The 19,994-nt window shown below is 35.4% G+C and overlaps 1 protein-coding gene across 1 annotated transcript in view; it reads right to left on the bottom strand.

The window, feature by feature from the left end:
• The window catches only part of golga4 (golgin A4), a 65,129-nt gene extending 53,150 nt beyond the window's left edge, over window positions 1-11,979 (bottom strand). The window contains exons 1-3 of the mRNA XM_079634467.1: window positions 11,769-11,979; window positions 6,196-6,270; window positions 3,163-3,264 (exon numbers count right to left, since the gene is read on the bottom strand). Of these exons, the coding sequence (XP_079490593.1) occupies window positions 3,163-3,264; window positions 6,196-6,270; window positions 11,769-11,837 (246 nt within the window). The 5' untranslated portion in view covers window positions 11,838-11,979. The remainder of the gene's footprint in view (window positions 1-3,162; window positions 3,265-6,195; window positions 6,271-11,768) is intronic.
• Between the last annotated feature and the right edge of the window lie 8,015 nt (window positions 11,980-19,994).

Below are 19,994 nucleotides of genomic sequence, written 5' to 3'. Positions count from 1 at the left end.
GTTAACAAAATCTAAAGCTGTATAACTATTTATTTTTCAGGCATAATATTCCCAACACTAAAGTTTATTTTTTGCATGTAAACGAGAACTTGTGCTGTTAAACGGCCAATCAATGTTGTCCCAGTTTTAGCTAAGATGCATATTATATCTAATCTGACATAAAATCTACGGTAGTAAGATTGCATAAAATTTGAAATGGAAGAAAAAAAATGAATGCATTTAAAAATAATGCATAAATCATAACAATATGAGAAATTTATCAAAGTCCGGACCTCTGTGACCTCAGAAAGATGGGTTTAAATTTCCTCTTAAAATGCAATATGCTGGAAACTGCATTTTGCTGCAGGTTAAAGGTCAAAGCTATAGCCGTATTTACATTAAAACCAACAACTGAAGCTCACTCTCTGTTTGCTGTGCAGAAGGCAATCGCTACACACTTCAGGACAAAAGTAATAAAGCACAGCATTATCAGATATTTTTTTCACTTTGACAACTTAAAACAAGACAAGTGTCTTTCAGAACATTATACACAAGTAAGTTTAGCGATAAACACTTCCAGAGGGAAGCAATAAACACATTTGCATATGACAATGAAGGCCAGGGAGACTTTGACTTTGTAATGTCACATTATATGCACAATCTCTAACAACAATATTTGTCCCTAGAATTGATTTGCAGGGGCATTTTAACCTTTATTATAGCATTTATTCTCTAATCATGTAAAAAAACACAGTTTGTTGCAATGCTGAAGTGAAAAAGCAATGCAAAGCTTTCTAACAAACCCCACAGAGTTAAATGAGAGTCTCTTCTTAATCAGATTAGGGCCAATCAAGATTTATATAGCTAATTTGGTGCAGATACAAAATACACCCTTAAACATTTCATATATATTCCAACTCCCATTATGCTGAAAAACTAAAATAAGCCCACTTTACACATCAGAATATTCTGAAATATATCACAGAATTGCAGGTAATCCTTTAGTCTATTTCGACCTAATGAACATGCTGTGGCTAATAATCCACCAGATCACATGAGCAGTGCGTTCGATCTGATTGGGTGTGCTGTATGTCAGCTGATGTGTGTGTGTAATGTGCCAAGGTGCAGGTGGAGGGATTATCTGTCTCTAGAGATAATGAGCAAATCCTTCTGTCAGAGCTGAGTCTCCACACACACACACACACACACACACACACACACACACACACACACACACACACACACACACAGTAGTGGAAAGAGCAAGCTGTTACCAGGCAAAGTGGCCTTACTGTAAAACTGTGCCTTAAGTATAAAAACTAGGGCTATAAACGATTAATCGTGATTAATCGAATTCAAAATAAAGTTTGTTTACACATAATATATGTGTGTGTATTGTGTATAATTATTTTGAATATATAATTACACACATGCATGTATATATTTGAGAAATATTTGCATTTATATAATGCATATATATTTTTATTTGATTTACATTATATATAAATAGAACTATTTTATAGAAATAAAAAAATTTTCTTAAATATATACATGCATGTGTGTGTATTTATATATGCAAAATAATTATACACAATACACACACATATTATGTAAACACAAACTTTTATTTTGGATGCGATTAATCGCGATTAATCGTTTACAGCTCTAATAAAAACACATTATTATTATGATTTAAATAGTTATTATTATCATTATATTAATTACATTGTTATATTATATTATGATAATAATAATACTTCATTATTATATTATATATTACATTACTATTACTAATTAAGATAACCGTTAGATCCCCCTTGTGTCAGTTTCAAAATCAAAAAAACATTTTTCACAAGTAAATAAGAGTAAAATAACTAAAGCGTGCACTGGTCATGCGAAAGGACCTTCAGTAATCCAAGTTTAGAAGCACAAAAACTTTAAACAAAGAATCTGAATGTTTTTGTAAGGAAATCACAAGAACTCTCAGGGAACATTCAACATCGTCTAACCGAGGGGAATCTATCAGGATACTACTTCGGGAAAGGGACAGGGAATCCATGGCAATTTCTATCACTACGGGAACAACATTCATTCCTGGAGATGCCAAATTAGAGGAACTAGGGATGGGCGGTATGACGAAATATATCGTTACCACGGTATAAAATGTCTAAAATTAGAGATTTTGCTATATCTTGTATATCGCGGTAATACAGGGGAAACTCGGAAAAAAAATTATATAGTGCAAAAGTTCAGTAATTCAACTTAAAAGGTGAAACAAATATATTATATAGACTCATTACATGCAAAGTGAGATATTTCAAGCCTTTATTTGTTATAATTTTGATGATTGTGGCTTACAGTTTATGAAAACCCCAAATTCAAAATTAGAATATTGTGAAAAGGTTTTCATAAGTGCCTTAATACGAATACATTTATATTTAATTCATACAGTGAAGACTATGCAATATATATATATATATATATATATATATATATATATATATTATTATTTTTTTTATTATTTTTTTTACATTTGATTAATACACTGTAAAAAAATGTAACCTCTCCAAGTCTAAATATTCTAGTGACACTTCACATCTAAAAAATTTAATTGGCCCAAGTGAAATTCTGTAAAATAAATTGAATTAATTGTTGCAAATCTGTTAACATTGGCTCAATGAGAAATAATATGTCAGACTAATTGAAAAATTTACATGAGACCAGTCACTAGAAAATTTTGACTTGGGGATGTAATTTTTTTTTACATTTCTGTACTAATTCTAATTACATGTTAAATAAACCTCTTTTTCTGATTTATAATAAGAAATTGAATAAAATAACACATAATAATTATATCGTGAAATAAAATTTCTCACATTGAGAAATAAGGATCATATCGCCCACCCCTATGAGGAACCATTCCGAGATACAAGAACTGAGAAAAGCGACTGCCATCCCACAAATCACTCAGGCCTAACGAGGAACGCAAGATATTAGATGCAGGGGTTAGGAGCGAGATGCCTTTGAGTTATGCAGAGCGGCTAGTGAAAAGCTGCAAGCAGGTGTTACTCGGCCTCCTCTAGCCCATAACCTCCAAAGGCATCACAGAGGGACGGAGGAGGGTTTGCAGAACTTCTCCAGGGGTGAGGAGGAAGAGGAGGCGATGTGTGAGGACAGACTCACCGCACTGGGCACCTGGGCCGCTTTGGGTCGTTTTGAGTGGTCCAGAGCAAAGATAGTATACTCAGAGAGAAAAGCAGGCTCTGCTATCATCCCAGCCAGCAGCTGAACGACCCCCCCATACGAGTCAATGCATTAATGACGGGACCAAGGAGTGAAGAGCAATGAGAAAACAACACAATGAGTGAAACGACAGGAAAAAGAGCCAGAGCATGAGAAAATGACATCTGTGGAAACAGAAAGAGAATTGAGACAGCGGATCCACACTGAGGCTTGCAGACGTACACTATTTGATGTCACTACCAAGGCTGATTTTTGTGTCTTTGAATGTGTAGACTTCCACGATTGGCATCAAGGCATTATACGCCATTAGTAGAGACATCAAAAAGGTAATTCTAGCCGTCTTGGCACAGAAGAAATTAGGGCTCAAAAATAAGGATGGGTCAGTGAGTTGACAAAGCTTGTCACTTTATCTTACAGTTATTGATGATGTACATGAGTTTTTGTGTGTGTCAAATGAAATGTCACCAAGGTAAAGTTTTAACTTTAATGATAGTCTTGGACTCAAAACTTATTTTTCCAGAAAACATATACACCCAGTTTCAGATTAAGCCAGGATTAGCCTTAGTTCAATTACTGTACGTTCACACCGCCGGCAAAATTCGCTCTCGCCGCCCTGCCATCGACGGCGTGAGATTCGGGGACTCTCTGGCGCTCTGACGTAGATTTTAGAATGCGTGATTTTTTAAAAACTTTATTTAAAGGAGCCGCAAAGCAAATAAGAACTGAACATAAATCAGTATCATATTTTGTGCAGACTGGCCACACGTAGGGTATAAATTAACCTATTAAAATCTTTTAAATGTGAAAGTAACAAAACACCAACAATTTCAGACACCTTTTTCCATTCGTCGTTCTTTGTATTAATGTCCCTGTATGTAAACAGGGACACGTCGTACAATAACGGGAAACCAGCAACAGAAATAATTAACTTTTCCTCCATTTTGCTTAGGAACTAATGTGGTCGGAACCAAAGTTTACAGGATTGTGTTCTCTGGTATCCTGTCAGGCGGAGGACTTCTACATTCCGATTGGTTGCCGCCGACCCGCGTCATAGCTTATTACCATAAAGTTGACAAATTTCAACTCTTCTCGCCGCTCTCGCCGTCCAAGACGCGCCGCGCCGCCCTCGCCGGAGCTCGCCGCCAGCTCTCATTGAAAATTAATGGCTTCCGGCCAATTTGACGCTCTCGCCGCCGGCGGTGTGAACGCACAGTCAGGGCATTTACAGGTGAAACTCGAAAAATACGAATATCGTGCAAAAGTTAATTTATTTCAGTAATGCAACTTAAAAGGTGAAACTAATATATTATATAGACTCATTACATGCAAAGTGAGATATTTCAAGCCTTTATTTGTTATAATTTTGATGATTATGGCTTACAGCTTATGAAAACCTTTTCACAATATTCTGAATTTTGGGTTTTCATAAGCTGTAAGCCATAATCATCAAAATTATAATAAATAAAGGTTTGAAATATCTCACTTTGCATGTAATGAGTCTATATAATATATCAGTTTCACCTTTTAAGTTAAATTACTGAAATAAATGAACTTTTGCACCATATTCTAATTTTTTGAGTTTCACCAGTAAGTAGCTTTTATAAACTTGTCTTCGAAGAAAAACATTAAGAAACACAGCGTTGTCTGTGAAACTGGGGAATAAAATCATAATATAATAATGTACTATAATAATACAAATAAAATGTATAATAAAATAAAATAATAAATATATATCTTTTTAAATACTAGCATATATATTATACATTTATAAATACAAGTAGTATTTAAATCTTGTATCTAAATAAAAATATTTTTATATAATGTTTTATATAAATTATCTATATTATCATTACTATTAAATTAAATAAATATTATATAAAGTATTTAAATAAAAAAATTTAGAAAATTAAATTCTAACAGACATTAATTTAGGTTTTTGCATATATTAATTGTGGCAGGGCCAGTGAAAATGTTGGCAGTGCTAGTAAAAAAAAAATCCTTATTGTTGAGCCCTGGAAATGCTGAGATGATGTGGAATTCATTCTGAGATCTGATGGAAATTTCAAAAAGAAATACAAACAGAAAATGTGAGAGAAAAAAGTGCAATCAAACCCTCGGCTCACTGGTCGGCAAAACGGTTCACTCGCAACGGTGATAACACTTCATTCTATTCGAGCTGTGATTCATAAACGAGGACAATAACATCAATAAAGCAAAAAAATAGTAACTTAACTCATGCTACTTTGATGAAACTCCCAAAGATAAACTAAGCAGAGTGTCTGAAAGTCCATTAAGGTGTATTCATAAAGTCAATAATTGCCATGTTTAAAGATTCATGCTTTAAAGGGGGTCTAATGTCACCGTCCAGAAATGACAAAACTGAATCATAGACTATTATTAGCCCGCATTAGTTCAATAATAGCATGTCATGTGTTAACCAACCAGCTGGACATTATCAAACTCATTTTATTTCTCAGTCTGGACAACGTTCTCTGTAAAACAAGAGGAGATCGTTTAACTTAACCAGCATTTTTAATTCACAGATTATTAAAATCGAATTTATTACCTTAAACCAGTATTTAGACACTTTAAGTGATGCTTTATGTTACAAATTTAAACCAAGTCTAATTTATTTTAAAGTAAAATAGCACAAGCACACTTTTCAAGCTAAACTTTAGCCATTTCTTAGGTTTAAACGGATACAATTTTAAAGTAAATACTTTAATTTTAGTATTGGACGCGTTGCATATCCCGACAAACACCAAAACTCAAGGGAAGCAATTAGCAGATCTGACCTGAAGGCATTTATTAAATATATTGTGTCTGCAATCCTGTCTGAAAAGCATGTGTTATGTCAGTATTGTGTATTCTTATTGGGTTAAAGGGCATATCTGGCACATGGAAGCAGTTGCTGCTCATTTACATGCACTCTTGACCAATCAGAAGAAGGCTTGTTTCTGTGTGTCCGCTCACCTCTCTGTCGTTGGGGGAGGCCGGGGCATCTTGGTACAGGACAGGGGCTTGAGTACGCCTCTCTCCTGAGCTCACCTGCTGGACACAGACATGTGCGTTACACATCAAAACCAGCAGTGCACCAAATACATTAGAGACAGAGGAGACTACAGCTGGAGACTGTATTTACAAATTTACATTTTTTTTTTGTATTTATTATAAAACGGTTAGTTCCAATCCTTGATTCTGATTGGTCAATAGCTGTGTTTTATTCACGATTAAAACACAGCTATGACCGCTTCACCGAACTGTTCTATGTATCACTACACAACACACCACTCTTAGCAACTTAAACACATGTTTGATCTCATCAGTGTCGGGAAAGTTACTTTTAAAAGTAATGCATTACAATATTGCGTTACTCCCTTAAAAAGTAACTAATTGCATTACTTAGTTACTTTTTTAGAAAAGTAATGCTTTACGTTACTTTTTTCCCCCACCTGGGCTGGGCTTGTTTTTTTATAACACAAAAGTTCTATTTTTGGGCAAATGTAAAGACCCTTTCACACCGAAAGTGAAATAATAATCCTCAGGCTGAAGGAAACGTGTACAGTAGAGGAAAGCAAACCAGCAAACCTTATCTATCTATAGTCATTTGTGCTTATTTAACTGAGTCATCGAAGGTCAGAAGCAAGTACATTGGTCAATAAAGTGAGATTAAATGCATAAAAATGTATGTTTTATTTAACATATTTAGTTATTGGAGGTTTGCATAGTATTATGATTCTGCATTTCACTGATTTTATTCATTTAGAGGAATATTCAATATTTTTTGTGCAAGTGAGATGAGTAAATGCTCACATTTAGTCTAAAACTACAATAAACATGTTCTCAAACACGCACACACACACACGCGCGCGCGCGCGCGCGCGCGCACACACACACACACACACACACACACACACACACGTCTCAACATGAGGACAGGAGAGCTGTCAGTCAATAAATGGGAAAACGAAGTAACTTGCGTTACTTATTTTGAAAAAGTAACTCAGATATTTTGTTGTAAATTTTAAAAGTAATGCGTTACTTTACTAGTTACTTGAAAAAGTAATCTGATTACATAACTCAAGTTACTTGTAATGTATTTCCCCCAACACTGGATCTCATCGATATTGTTCATTGAAGCTGTAGTAGAGTATTGTAAGAGATCGAGTAAGCGAGTGTAACTGCATTTACAGTAGATACAGCATTTTCCTTCAGGTCAGTCCTATATATTCATAATTTTAAAAATCCGTTTGAACGTCCGCTGCGATATCTTGTCCTTTTAACAGTTAAGGGGCTTCCCCGAGCCCATATCATCTGTCAGTTGTGTCTTTCTTCTCCGTGATCACAAGTTTGAGTCCTTTCAATGTAAAAGTCTTCTCTACTGACTGACTCACTCATAAACAGAGTATTTGCCGCCATCTAGTGCCGAAATAATGTATGTAACTTCTGTTGCTGTTTACGGTCAGGGACTATTTTTTCCAGCGGAAGGAAGGCTTTTAGTGATTTTTACGGTGGCCGAGAGAGCTCAACGCGCTGCAACTGAAGAAAACACATGCAAGTAAAAAAAAACACATGCAAATAAAAAAAAAAAACACATGCAAATAGAAAAAAACACATGCAAATAGAAAAAAACACATGCAAATTAAGAAAACATCTTCATCAGTTTCACAACACACGTGTGCTCCAAATACTCACAACACAACCAAATACAGAAACGCGCTGCAAATAGAACAGAACACAACGGAAATGTTTCCGGGGAACCCAATAAGTGACGGACCCGGCTGGTACACGTGCTTATTGCATCCCTATGCCCTACGCCCTTAGAAGGGCAGGCGGTAGAGCCCTTGAAGTGGGGACTTTGGAGGGAGCAGGGCACTTGTGTGCCGTTATGTAGCCGCTTGGAACGGACTTGATGAAGGGAGCAACGAAAGACAACGTAATTTCCTCATTATTTTCACCTGGGACGTTCCCATGACAACGCAGCGCGGTGTCCGTCAGCTGAATAGCTGTTCTTACCAGAAATATAGTTTTATTGCTGTTAACATAACTGTTGCAAATAAATATAGATTTTATACAACACAGTTTTTAAAATATGCGTTATATCTGTGTGTGAGTGAGTATCTCATATTTGGACACTGCATTCTAACATTTCTTATGAAACTTATTTTAACGTAACATGACAAAATGTGTACAATGTAACTGATGTATAGATTAATATCTTTCCCTCATGTTCTTTTTCTCTATCTTTTTATTTATTTATTTATTTATTTGAGTCTTCAGCTCATTGTTCTTATCTGATTAGTATTCTTATAACATTGAACATATTGTAAATACGTTTTGTATATTGTATACAAAGTTGTATGTCATAAACGTGTCATCTCTGTATGTTTTGCAAAAAAAAATAAAAAATAATAAATAAAATGAAAGTAGCTATAAGCAGTAAGCATAGACATGTATAGAAAGGCTAGATAGCTCAAGGCGGAGTCAGCTGTGTCGTCACTTGGCGGCCATCTTAGGTCAGGAGACTGCGCTGCTGCTCCCTGCTGCTGTGGACGGAAGGTGAGTGACATACGCCAACTAAAATGCTCGTAACTAGCTGAATTCTTGACGGATTTACAAACGGTTTGGTTTATTACAAACCTTATTAACGTGGCTATGATTTGTGCTGATGCCAATGTTTAAATTGTAGCTTCACGTTTTGAGAAACGCTTAACATTGCAGCGTAGCTGTGTGTTTCATGGCATCCCTGACGTTTATGACACACCAAGCCGTTTGAAAATCGGTTGAAAATTGAGCAAAATATAGTTATTTCAGCACTACATGCACAATAGACTTTAATGTTATAACTGGACGAGCGGTCCTGTCCTAAGATGGCCGCCGTGTGACGTCGTCGGGTCCCATTGGCTCTCAGCGCTGGTAAGCCATCTAGCCTTTCTATACATGTCTATGGTAGTAAGCACCAAGCACGTACCAGCCGGGTCCGTCACTTATTGGGTTCCCCGGAAACATTTCCGTTGTGTTCTGTTCTATTTGCAGCGCGTTTCTGTATTTGGTTGTGTTGTGAACTTTTGCAGCGCGTTTCTGTATTTGGTTGTGTTGTGAACTTTTGCAGCGCGTTTCTGTATTTGGTTGTGTTGTGAACTTTTGCAGCGCGTTTCTGTATTTGGTTGTGTTGTGAGTATTTGGAGCACACGTGTGTTGTGAAACTGATGAAGATGTTTTCTTAATTTGCATGTGTTTTTTTCTATTTGCATGTGTTTTTTTCTATTTGCATGTGTGTGTTTTTATTTGCATGTGTTTTTTTCTATTTGCATGTGTTTTTTTCTATTTGCATGTGTTTTTTTCTATTTGCATGTGTTTTTTTTTTTATTTGCATGTGTTTTCTTCAGTTGCAGCGCGTTGAGCTCTCTCGGCCACCGTAGATTTTACTTCATGAGAGTTGCATAGATACGTTTTATAAAAGCAATAAGGTACTTGAGGCAAGTGCTGTATCGTGAATAAGTCACGGCTGACTCAGCTTCACGTCGTGCCTAACAACACCCTTCAGCCGTGACTTATTCACGACACAGCACAGCCTCTCGTACCTTATTGCTTACTTGTAAATGACTTATCCGTGCACAACTGCACATAATTATTTTTGCTAAATTCACTTGTAATCTTGAATCAAATTAACAAGTTCCTCTTGCAGCATCTCCTCTCTGATGACGTGTTTACTAGCGTGAGGGCGGGGCAACCTGTCACTCACATGATCGACCAATAGCAAACCACAACCTTCTAATTAATAATTACCCACGAACAAAATCAAGCCCTGCCCTACATTTATTCTTGTTCCAAAAGCCGTAAGAAAAGACTATCGCAACTTCTGTTTCGTGCCGACTTTAAAGGATTAGTTCACTTTTAAAGTGAAAATTCTGTCATCATATACTCACCCTTAAGTTGTTTCAAACCTGTATGAATTTCTTTCCTCTGCTGAACACAAAGGACGATATTTAGAAGAATGTCAGTAACCAGACAGTTTTTGGTTCCCAATGACTGCCATAGTAGGAAAAAAATATACTATGGCAGTCATTGGGAACCAAAAACTGTCTGGTTACCGACATTCTTCTAAATATCTTCCTTTGTGTTCAGCAGAGGAAAGAAATTCATACAGGTTTGAAACAACTTAAGGGTGAGTATATGATGACAGAATTTTCATTTTAAAAGTGAACTAATCCTTTAACCTTGTGTTTTACTGCACTGATTTCAACATGGACACAAGAGGCCAAGCACAAAATAAATGGCCTATTTAAATAGTAAAAATAAGAAATTAAATTCTGTCTTCATTAAATCTCCAAAAAAATAGGCAAATTAAAGGGACATTGAGATATTTTGCATTATGATATTATTTATGCAATAAAGCATATTTCCCTCTCAAATTTTCCATTATTGTACTATAGAAAAACTCATTACTATAATATGTAATGAAAATCCTCCTGCGTGTTCTGTAACAAAAAATACAATGATTGTACACTTCAATGTAAACGTTTATATGTATATATAGTTTCACAACAACAGATTAATAAGATTACATTTTTCAAATTATGTTTAGGTTTAAATGTACTTAATTGTTAGACAAATCCTGCAAATACAAATAAACTGTGTAAAATATGTTTGAAAAATAATTAAATAAATAGACAAATAGATGGATACATTAATAGATATAAATAGATTTGGGGTATAATATCACACTGGCATGTCTTTTTATTATTACTATATCATTTTTATTTATAACGTTGCTTAATAATTAAACCAGACAGACTTGAATTTCAACTGAAGTAGGCCTTATTAGTTTAACCTTTCTGTCTGTTTAGGGAAACGCGCTCTCAGGACTGGTTAACAGGTCAGATTGGTCTGTGGATCATTAAGTAGTTGACAAACCCACACCCAAAATCCAAAAATGACTGATCTGATGAAGAAAACCTTCTGATTGGCTCTAAAATCTCTTAATAAATGGCATTATATTAACTATATAACTTATATTTTATACCATGGACATGGTCAATACACAAAAAATACTGGCAGTAACGTTACCATAGTACAAGTAACATCGTTACACCCATTTAAAACAACATACCAAAAGGTACCAGGGTATTACCATGCTATTTAGACATGTACCACGGTAGTACCATGGTATTATTAGAAGTACCATGAAAATACCATAGTACATTAATTCCAGTGCCATGTATATTTCAAACTACCATAGTATCCTCTGAGTATCATCATCATAGTATCATCACTATGGTAATACCATAACATTAAATTGAAATACCATGTTAATACCATGATTCATGAATATGGTAATCATTCATTAAAACCATATGATTTTGGAACTGTGTTGTTAGTGTATAACCAATCCGCTAGATTAATAGTTATTTAAAGAGCTTATATTGTAATTTAAATATATGATATACGGTAGTAAGTGTGTTATAATGCATAATTGTAGTGTATACTTGATGTTGTGTTTTGTTTTTGTTAGCATACATGCTACATGAGTAAAGTGCTCTGACCTGCGCCTGCGCGCTGCTCCGCTGAGGCGACTGCTCCTCTATCACCTTTTGCTTCAGTTTCTTAAACATCACTCCATGCGATAATTGTCACGTCGAGGAAGATTTTAATGTCCGATTCCCAGTGTAAGAAACTTGATGTGTGTGTGGATGAGAGCACAGAGCAGTGCGCAGATGCAGCTGACGTGGAGGAAAAGTGAACAGCTACGGGTCCACGAGAGGCTCAGAAAGGACGTTATTGAACTCGCATCTTTCAATGTTACTAACATAAACTCAGACAGTGTGGCACTTAAAAATAGATAAAGTTTATATATACATGCTACTAAACTTCATATACCAGGTTATTTATGTGGTACTGCAGGGTTTTACCATGGCAATATTGTGGTAATAAAAACAATAGTTATTAAATAAAAATTATAAAACTATACTTATAGTCAATGAAAATAGGTAATTCTATATTATTTTTATTATTATTATTGACAATAATTGTAACATTTAAATTTCTGAAGAGGTCTTATGAGCAAAATACAATAAAATGTGAATAAAAAAGAATTATTATCATTTATAATAAAAAAGACAGATTTTTCTGTTGTATGTTGTATGTTACGTGTTACAATTTCCCCGTCAATTAGATATTTTATTAACCTTTTTACACGTATTAAGCATTGAATGTTGTCTATAGCCTATAGACAACATTCAACACACAAGTTCATATAAATTAATTACATGCATAATGATGAAATAGCCAAACTTCAACAAAAGAACCTTTCATACTGTATAGAAATAGCTAAGTAAATTAAATGATGTGCATATAAACCTGTTAGCAAAATAAAGGTGTATTTTTTTATAATTTTTTATAATTTTTTTATAGAGTTGCTTGTGTTTTTTTTTTTTTTTTTTTTTTTGTCATGTAAACCCACTTACTGCACAAACAGATTGAACATTTAATTACACACCCTAATTATACACTTTGATTAAAAATAACCTTTGAACTGTCTTTAATTATTTCCGATGTCTTCATTAGGAATAAGAGCCTGGCCTTCTTCTTCTTCTTCTCATTCTTTATGTACTCGGGCTGTGCTCTTCTGAACATCTCAGGGGTCAAAGGTCACAGTGAACTAACTAACTCATAATGGTTAAAGATCTGCTGATAATCAAACCCTAGAAGTGAAGTTACTGGAGTTTTACCCGTTTCTCCAAAGGGACTGTCACAGTAGAAACTGCATTCACTTCGGAAAAGCCTCCGCCTAATGAGCCATGCATATTTGATTACTGTTTGCAGTACAAATAAAAACAACACATTATTTACGGATGAGAAGTATTGAATATTCACACGTGATCTGTTCAGTGGCTCACTGTTTCTTGTGCTTTAAAGCATCAGTTTAGCTCTCCATTTAATCGCATTGCCGTCTAGGAGAAACGATTGAGATATTGAAGAGATCTCAACTGATTTTTCTTTCTTTTTGGCTCACAACTCAGTGTTGCGCATAGTCTTGAGAAGCTCTAGAGGGCGCTCACTGTAACCGGGAAAGCCATAGTAGGCTATCTTTGATAAAGTCTATGGGAACCAGAGGCGGACAGAGTACACAGCTTCATTACTTGAGTAAAAGTACAGATACCCCTTGCTAAATTTTACTCAAGTACAAGTAAAAGTACTACAGTCAGATGTCTACTTAAGTAAAAGTACTGAAGTACTTGTTTTTAAAAGTACTTGAGTATCAAGAGTACAAGAGTACATTTTCTAAACATTGCATTACTACTGCCACAGTGCTTACATTTATGTACAGAAACGTCCTACATGGAGTTATGAAAAATGTTAATACCTTGGAGAATGTAAAAGGAATTGAATGTAAAATCAAGCAATTTTCATCTTTTTACCACGTTGCTTTATTTAACATTTCGCACTTGCCCACAAGGCAAGCACAATGGCAACGCTCTGACAAACCTCTGCTAGAGTTTTAATGGATTTTTTGCACCCACATTTGAACTAACAATTGTGTGTACATGTGAGTTTCTCTGTTTTTTCATCAATCAAATCAATAAACCTAAACCAGCAAAGAAGGCAATATAGCAATATCTGTGTGTCAGGCAATATCTGACACACCTCTAAACCACACCTCTGAAAGCTGATTGCTGATAGGCTGTCCCAATCAGTGACGTCTGCACAATCCAGTCACGTTTGAGAGGGAAACAACAAATTGAGGGTTTCCGATAATTTTTTTTTTTTTTAGAAGAAGTAACGGGTACTCAGTACTCACGGTTATGGATAGAAAAGTAGTGGAGTAAAGAGTCCAATATTTGCCTCTCAAATGTACTTGAGTAAAGTCATGAGTAGGCTACTCCCCAAAAATGATACTCAAGTAAAGTACAGATCCCTCAAAATTGTACTTAAGTACTGTACTCAAGTAAATTTACTCTGTTACTGTCCGGCTCTGATGGGAACACAATAAAAAAACGTTAGGCGACATGTTTTTCTGTTATAAACTCTTTTGGATCAATCACTATATTAAACATGTTTCTCCATAAAAATCTCAAGTGATTTGCAATATAAACCTTCCATGCAATATCAATATGCTCGATCCTGTTTGTTATATTCAATGCACAATGTTAATAACTTATTTGATCTTCATATTTTTTACACTTAAATGTCCTGTACAGATTCATACATACCTCATTGCATATACTTTTTGTATTTTTCTACTGTAAATTATATTGTTCTTCTGTAATGTCTGTGTTTATATAAAGACTGGAAGCATCTGTTACCAAACCAAATCTGTGCATGAGCCAGTTAAAATCTTTCTGATTCTGGTTACGGCCAGAGAAGAAAACAGTCCCTCGTTCCAGAAGTACAGGAAAGTTTTAGTAGTAGTGCGTTTTGCATAGATAACCTGAGTTTGATTAGTCATCCTGAGGCAGATAATGCCATCATGAGCGATCAATGATCATCAGCAGGTTTCAGATCTGTGCTCATCCTTCATCACTGCTAACGTCCATACAGAAAACAATCCATCAATGTCTGAACTCTCCATGCTCAGAATGCTGTGTCCAGGAATGCTAGATTTAATATCCTGCTTAATGTGGTTATTTTCTATGTGTCCAATGTTACGACAACAGATTATCATAGTTTTTAGGTAATCGTTTTCATTTTTGTAGCATATTAAGTTTATCGTAAATACATCATATTATGGAAGTTGAAAGCTTTTGAAAGAGAATTTGTTAGGATTTCTACCTAAAGTTAACCTTCATACACTCTAAAAAATGCTGGGTTGTTTTAACCCAATTTTGGGTCAAATATGGACAAACCCAAACGTTGGATCAAAAATGCAATACATTTTTTTTAACCCAATGGCTGGGTTTGTCCATATTTGACCCAAAATTGGGTTAAAACAACCCAGCATTTTTTAGAGTGTACAAATAAATAAAAACAATAACATTTCAGCCAAATAGGCATGTATGCATTCATCGGTTACCCTATGTAATATATTAATGTCACTCTAAAAAATTGTGTGAGTTGTTTTAACCCAATTTTGGGTCAAATATGGACAAACCCAAACATTGGATTAAAAATGCAATTTAAAAATGTAACCCAACGGCTGGGTTTGTCCATATTTGACCCAAACTTGGGTTAAAACAACTCACACATTTTTTTAGAGTGATCATACATTATAGTCATTCATGTTTATTCATCATAAACATCTATCATATTAAATAATTTAGTTTAATATAATAGTAATCCATGGGCTTTTTTTACTTTTATTGGACAGGAAAGGAAATATGAGGGAAATAATGAGGAGTACACTCTAAAAAAATGCTGTGTTGTTTTAACCCAATTTTGGGTCATATATGGACAAACCCAGCCATTGGGTTAAATTTTTAAATTGCATTTTTGATCCAACGTTTGGGTTTGTCCATATTTAACCCAAAATTGGGTTAAAACAACACAGCATTTTTTAGAGTGTAGGATTGAAACATGACACAAGCCAGGCTCAAACTCGTGCCCCATATACTCTATGTGTCATGTGCATTATCTGCGCATCAGCACGTCAGCTTTGCTTAATTCAAACTCCTTATATTTGACACTTTATATTCAAAGAATTAAATCACCATGCCAAATAACATCCACCCTCAAAAAATCACGCATCTTCAGCATACTGTATATATATGATGTGATTTCTGTGAGAGATGAGCGTCTCTGAGTCTTGAGATGTGGTCATGTGACATCACGAGGTGCCACAGCTGTGTTGTTGGTTTGTGTAAAACCTCTAGCACTGGGTCTAATAACACACAGGTTCATTAATATTTCCTGCAGATTTGTGTCAGAAATCTAATAAATGCAGCATTCACAGGGAGATTGGGACAGCATCATGGCCACCATCTACATGCAATGTTTGCGTATCATCCAGTCAGGTGTAAATTATGCCAATACAGCCAATAATGTTTTCATATGCACAAGTTTAATACAGAAAAAATGCAAAATGCCAAAATATATACAGTGCAAATTCAATACAATATTGTTAACCCAGCCACATCCAAGCCACAATGAAATTGTGCAAAGAGTGTAAGCCGGGGTAAGATGACCATGGTTTCTCCTGATCATAAAATGTCATCTCAGCACTTTTAATGAATGGCTAGCCTACGCTATTTTTAAAGGGTAACTAAACCCCTGGTCAGAGCCTGACTCCACCCACTGGCAATATTTGAAAAATGCTGGAAAAGTGGGCAGAGCCCAACGGACGAACCGAGGGCGGGGCTGAGCGGGTGATTGACAGACCCGCAGTGACTGACAGCTGCTGTCAGACTCGCTAAGATGGAGAGTGACGCAAGTAGCTTTGCAACAGAGCGGTCATTTAAAGTTGAGGACTTTTCTCACCTGAAGTGGAGGAATTGTCTGTGGACACAGAGCTAAAATCATATCAATTCGAGCCGCGAGCTCAAACTGCGGTGTCGCATCGCATTAACTCCCGCCTCGCGATCGGCATCCGACGATGCTAGCGAAGCAGCCGCGCTAGAGAGAATGGGTTCAGTATCTGAGTGGATTATTATTACTATTGACCTACGTTAAGCATATTTTGCCGCTATGTGAAAAAAAAATATCCAGCAAAACGCGCCGGCGGTTGTGGAGTCCATGCAGGAAGAGCAGCGTTTGGCACACAAGTGCATGTAAACACTTGCGCCTAAAGTCTGGTGGGAAGTTATGCAGTCCAGCAGTGCTGTTGCAACCGGCAACACTACACCTATACCAGCCTAACCACTGTACTAAATACAGATAAAGCTAATGCTAAAAATCTACACTATCCTAACTGATGCAATACTATGCTACTAACTAACTATGCTTCTAACAACACTAACAACTATGCTAAATAACTACCTATAGGCTACACAAAATAATCTAAATAACTATAAATGCTATGCTAACTAGATGCTAAAATACGCTATCCTGATCGTTTTCAATACTCGTAATTACAATTTCCAGCTCCTGACTCGCTCTGGTGTTGACGGAACCAGATGCTTTTATACCAGCGGCTGCCAGGGGCGTGGTGAGCTCGCAGCGTCAGAGAGTACCCTACGTCAGAGAGTACCCCTGCTTCAGGAGATTCCGTTTAACCTGAAGAGGGCAGCACTCAGACGTTTTTACACCATATATTTGAAAATTAAAACACTTTATACTCAAATGTTAAAAAAAGTACTCGAATCAATGAACAGCATTTATGAAGCTCCATTCGTACAGATCATTAACTAAAAAAAGTTGGTTTAGTGTTTAGTTACCCTTTAATTTTCTCATGTCATCTGAATATCAACATTTGTGAGATCTAGTCAGTCAATTCAAAACAGTTTTGAATTTAATTATAATGTCAATTTGTTAATGAGGGGTTTGTGGACACGTCAGTGTTTTTGGATTTGTGGAGTAAAAGTTATAGTTTTTATTTTGAAGTAAAAAGATAAGCTGGGGTAAGATGAGCCACCCAGAATTGGCACAGAAGGGCCCAATTATTACCATGTTGTTACAGTGTTATTATTTTTTAATTAAGTTATTATTGTAATTAATGGGGTTATTATTCATAATTTTCATGAATTAGATGTAGGCTACATTTCAGCCATATTTGCTTGCATTAAAACCTATAGGTTAGATGAGTAAAATCATTACATTTAGTGTTAAAATTAGTGTTGCTATTATGACATATATTCGATTAAAACATGGGCAATTACATATGTAAATATGAATATGCCTGTAAATAAGTTACAGAATAATTGTACCTTTCACATAAATCTCTTTTATTCTGCTTTGTCTCTCATCGGTTATTCAATTATTATCAACTATAGTCAAAATTCAAAGCTGATTTAGTATTTTAAGTTAATGACACTTCAACAATTATATAAATATTAATAAGAATTATATCAAAAGTTATTTCTACATTATGTACAAGTTTAGCCAGGGGTGGGGGTGGTTAGGGGCTTCTTGCCCCATGGCAATCATTTTATATTTTGTTCTATAACAACTAAATTAGCAAATGTTTCACATTTTTTTCATATAATAACCATAGACTATAAAAAAATAGATAATAACACATTGGCTGATGCATCATCATCCTGCGATTATAAACTTATGCTATATCTAAATGTTTTACAATTTAAAAGTAAATGCACATTGTTCTCAGAAGGGGGGGGGGGGGGGGCATCGTCCCCCATCTTCCCCTATTTTAAATCTGAATTAAATATACACATAGCACCATCAGGAGATTTTCGAAACACTCACGACAGACGTCATCGACTGCATCGCTAGGCGTTTTTCGCCCCTCATTTGCATAAAGTCGAACATTCGTGAACTTTTTTTGACATTCTCCCCAAGCTATCAATCCCACAATCCCCAGCGCGAGACTCCCATAGAGAATGAATGGCAACCCGCGTCTGCTCCTCTCCGCGCCAGTGCACGCGCATCGTTAGCCTGATCTGGAAGCAACAAAAAAAAACACACTTTAATGTCCTCCTCTCCTTTTAAAAAAAGATCCTTCGTGTGTCCTCAAGGAAACGGCCTTTCACATTATTCATGTTTTCATCACCTTCTCTTCTGAGCCCATGAAATATTCATCCAATTCAAAGTGTCAGTTTCAGCACTGGGAAAATCTCGAGGTGACTCGTTATTCTGGAGAATCGATCGTCCCGCTGTCAGGCGGATGTTCCCGTCGTGACTGACACTGTATATGGGGAGAAAACAGGCCAGACCAGAAGCACACTTTTGTTTCTTACAAGCAAGTTTATATTCAGGGTTTAGTGATATGAATAAGCCCCAAACCCAAATATGACAGAGTTAATATCGCAGAGACCATGAGCACTTTTTTTTTCTTTTCTTTTTTAGCAAAGCAACACTCTAGCAATCACTCAGAACACCTTGACAACTGCATAGCAACGCCCTAGCAACCACCCACAACATCATACTGGCAAATTTTGCATGATCACCACTTCTCATTTATAATATGTTGAGTTTATTGATGCAAAAAATCTAGTTTATTAAATGTTGCAGGTTATTGAATTGTCCAGCAGTGACGTTATCTAACTCTCGTTATTGAACTGAATTCAAATGATAATGAACTGATAAAATGAGAATTTGATTTGGAAATGAAAAAAAAATTAATATGCATAAAATATGTAGTATAAATGGAGATTTTATATGGAAATATAGCCTAGATATATCATGTGACCCAAACAAATACACTGCACTCTGTAAAAAAAACTAATTAATAAGACAGCATATGTTTTCATATTGATTTAACTCAATAAGTTAAGCAATTTTCAACTTTTTATGTTATACAAGATTTAACAAAAAATAAATAAAGTCAGTGTAATGTAATTTAAGTTGAAATTACATAAACATCCAAGTTGATTGTACTTAAAAATGTAAAGCAGCAACTTTTTTTTACAGTGTAAAAAGTCATAAATAGCCTAAAATGATTTTTACATAAAAACATAAACAAAAAATGAAAGTTCTTTTATATTTTACAAGAAAATAAAATTTCAGTTTTTCTACTTTAAAAAAAAAGTAGTGTTACTAGCATTTCTGTGTGAAAACTGTTTTAAAGTAAATCCTTTTTTTCAGTGTCTGTAATATGGTAAAGTTGAGCGTGAATAAATGCTAGATTCTCTCTCGGCTAAAGTCTCTGAAAAAGTGATCGCTGCTTTCTGCTGGCTTCTCAACCTCTAACTTTACACACAATATCTTTAAACACCTACACA

Source organism: Phoxinus phoxinus (genome assembly GCF_949152265.1).
Source record: "Phoxinus phoxinus genome assembly, chromosome: 14".
NCBI classification, from domain to species: Eukaryota; Metazoa; Chordata; class Actinopteri; order Cypriniformes; family Leuciscidae; genus Phoxinus; species Phoxinus phoxinus.
Note: the sequence above shows the minus strand (reverse complement) of the source record. Positions and strands in the feature narration are given on the sequence as shown.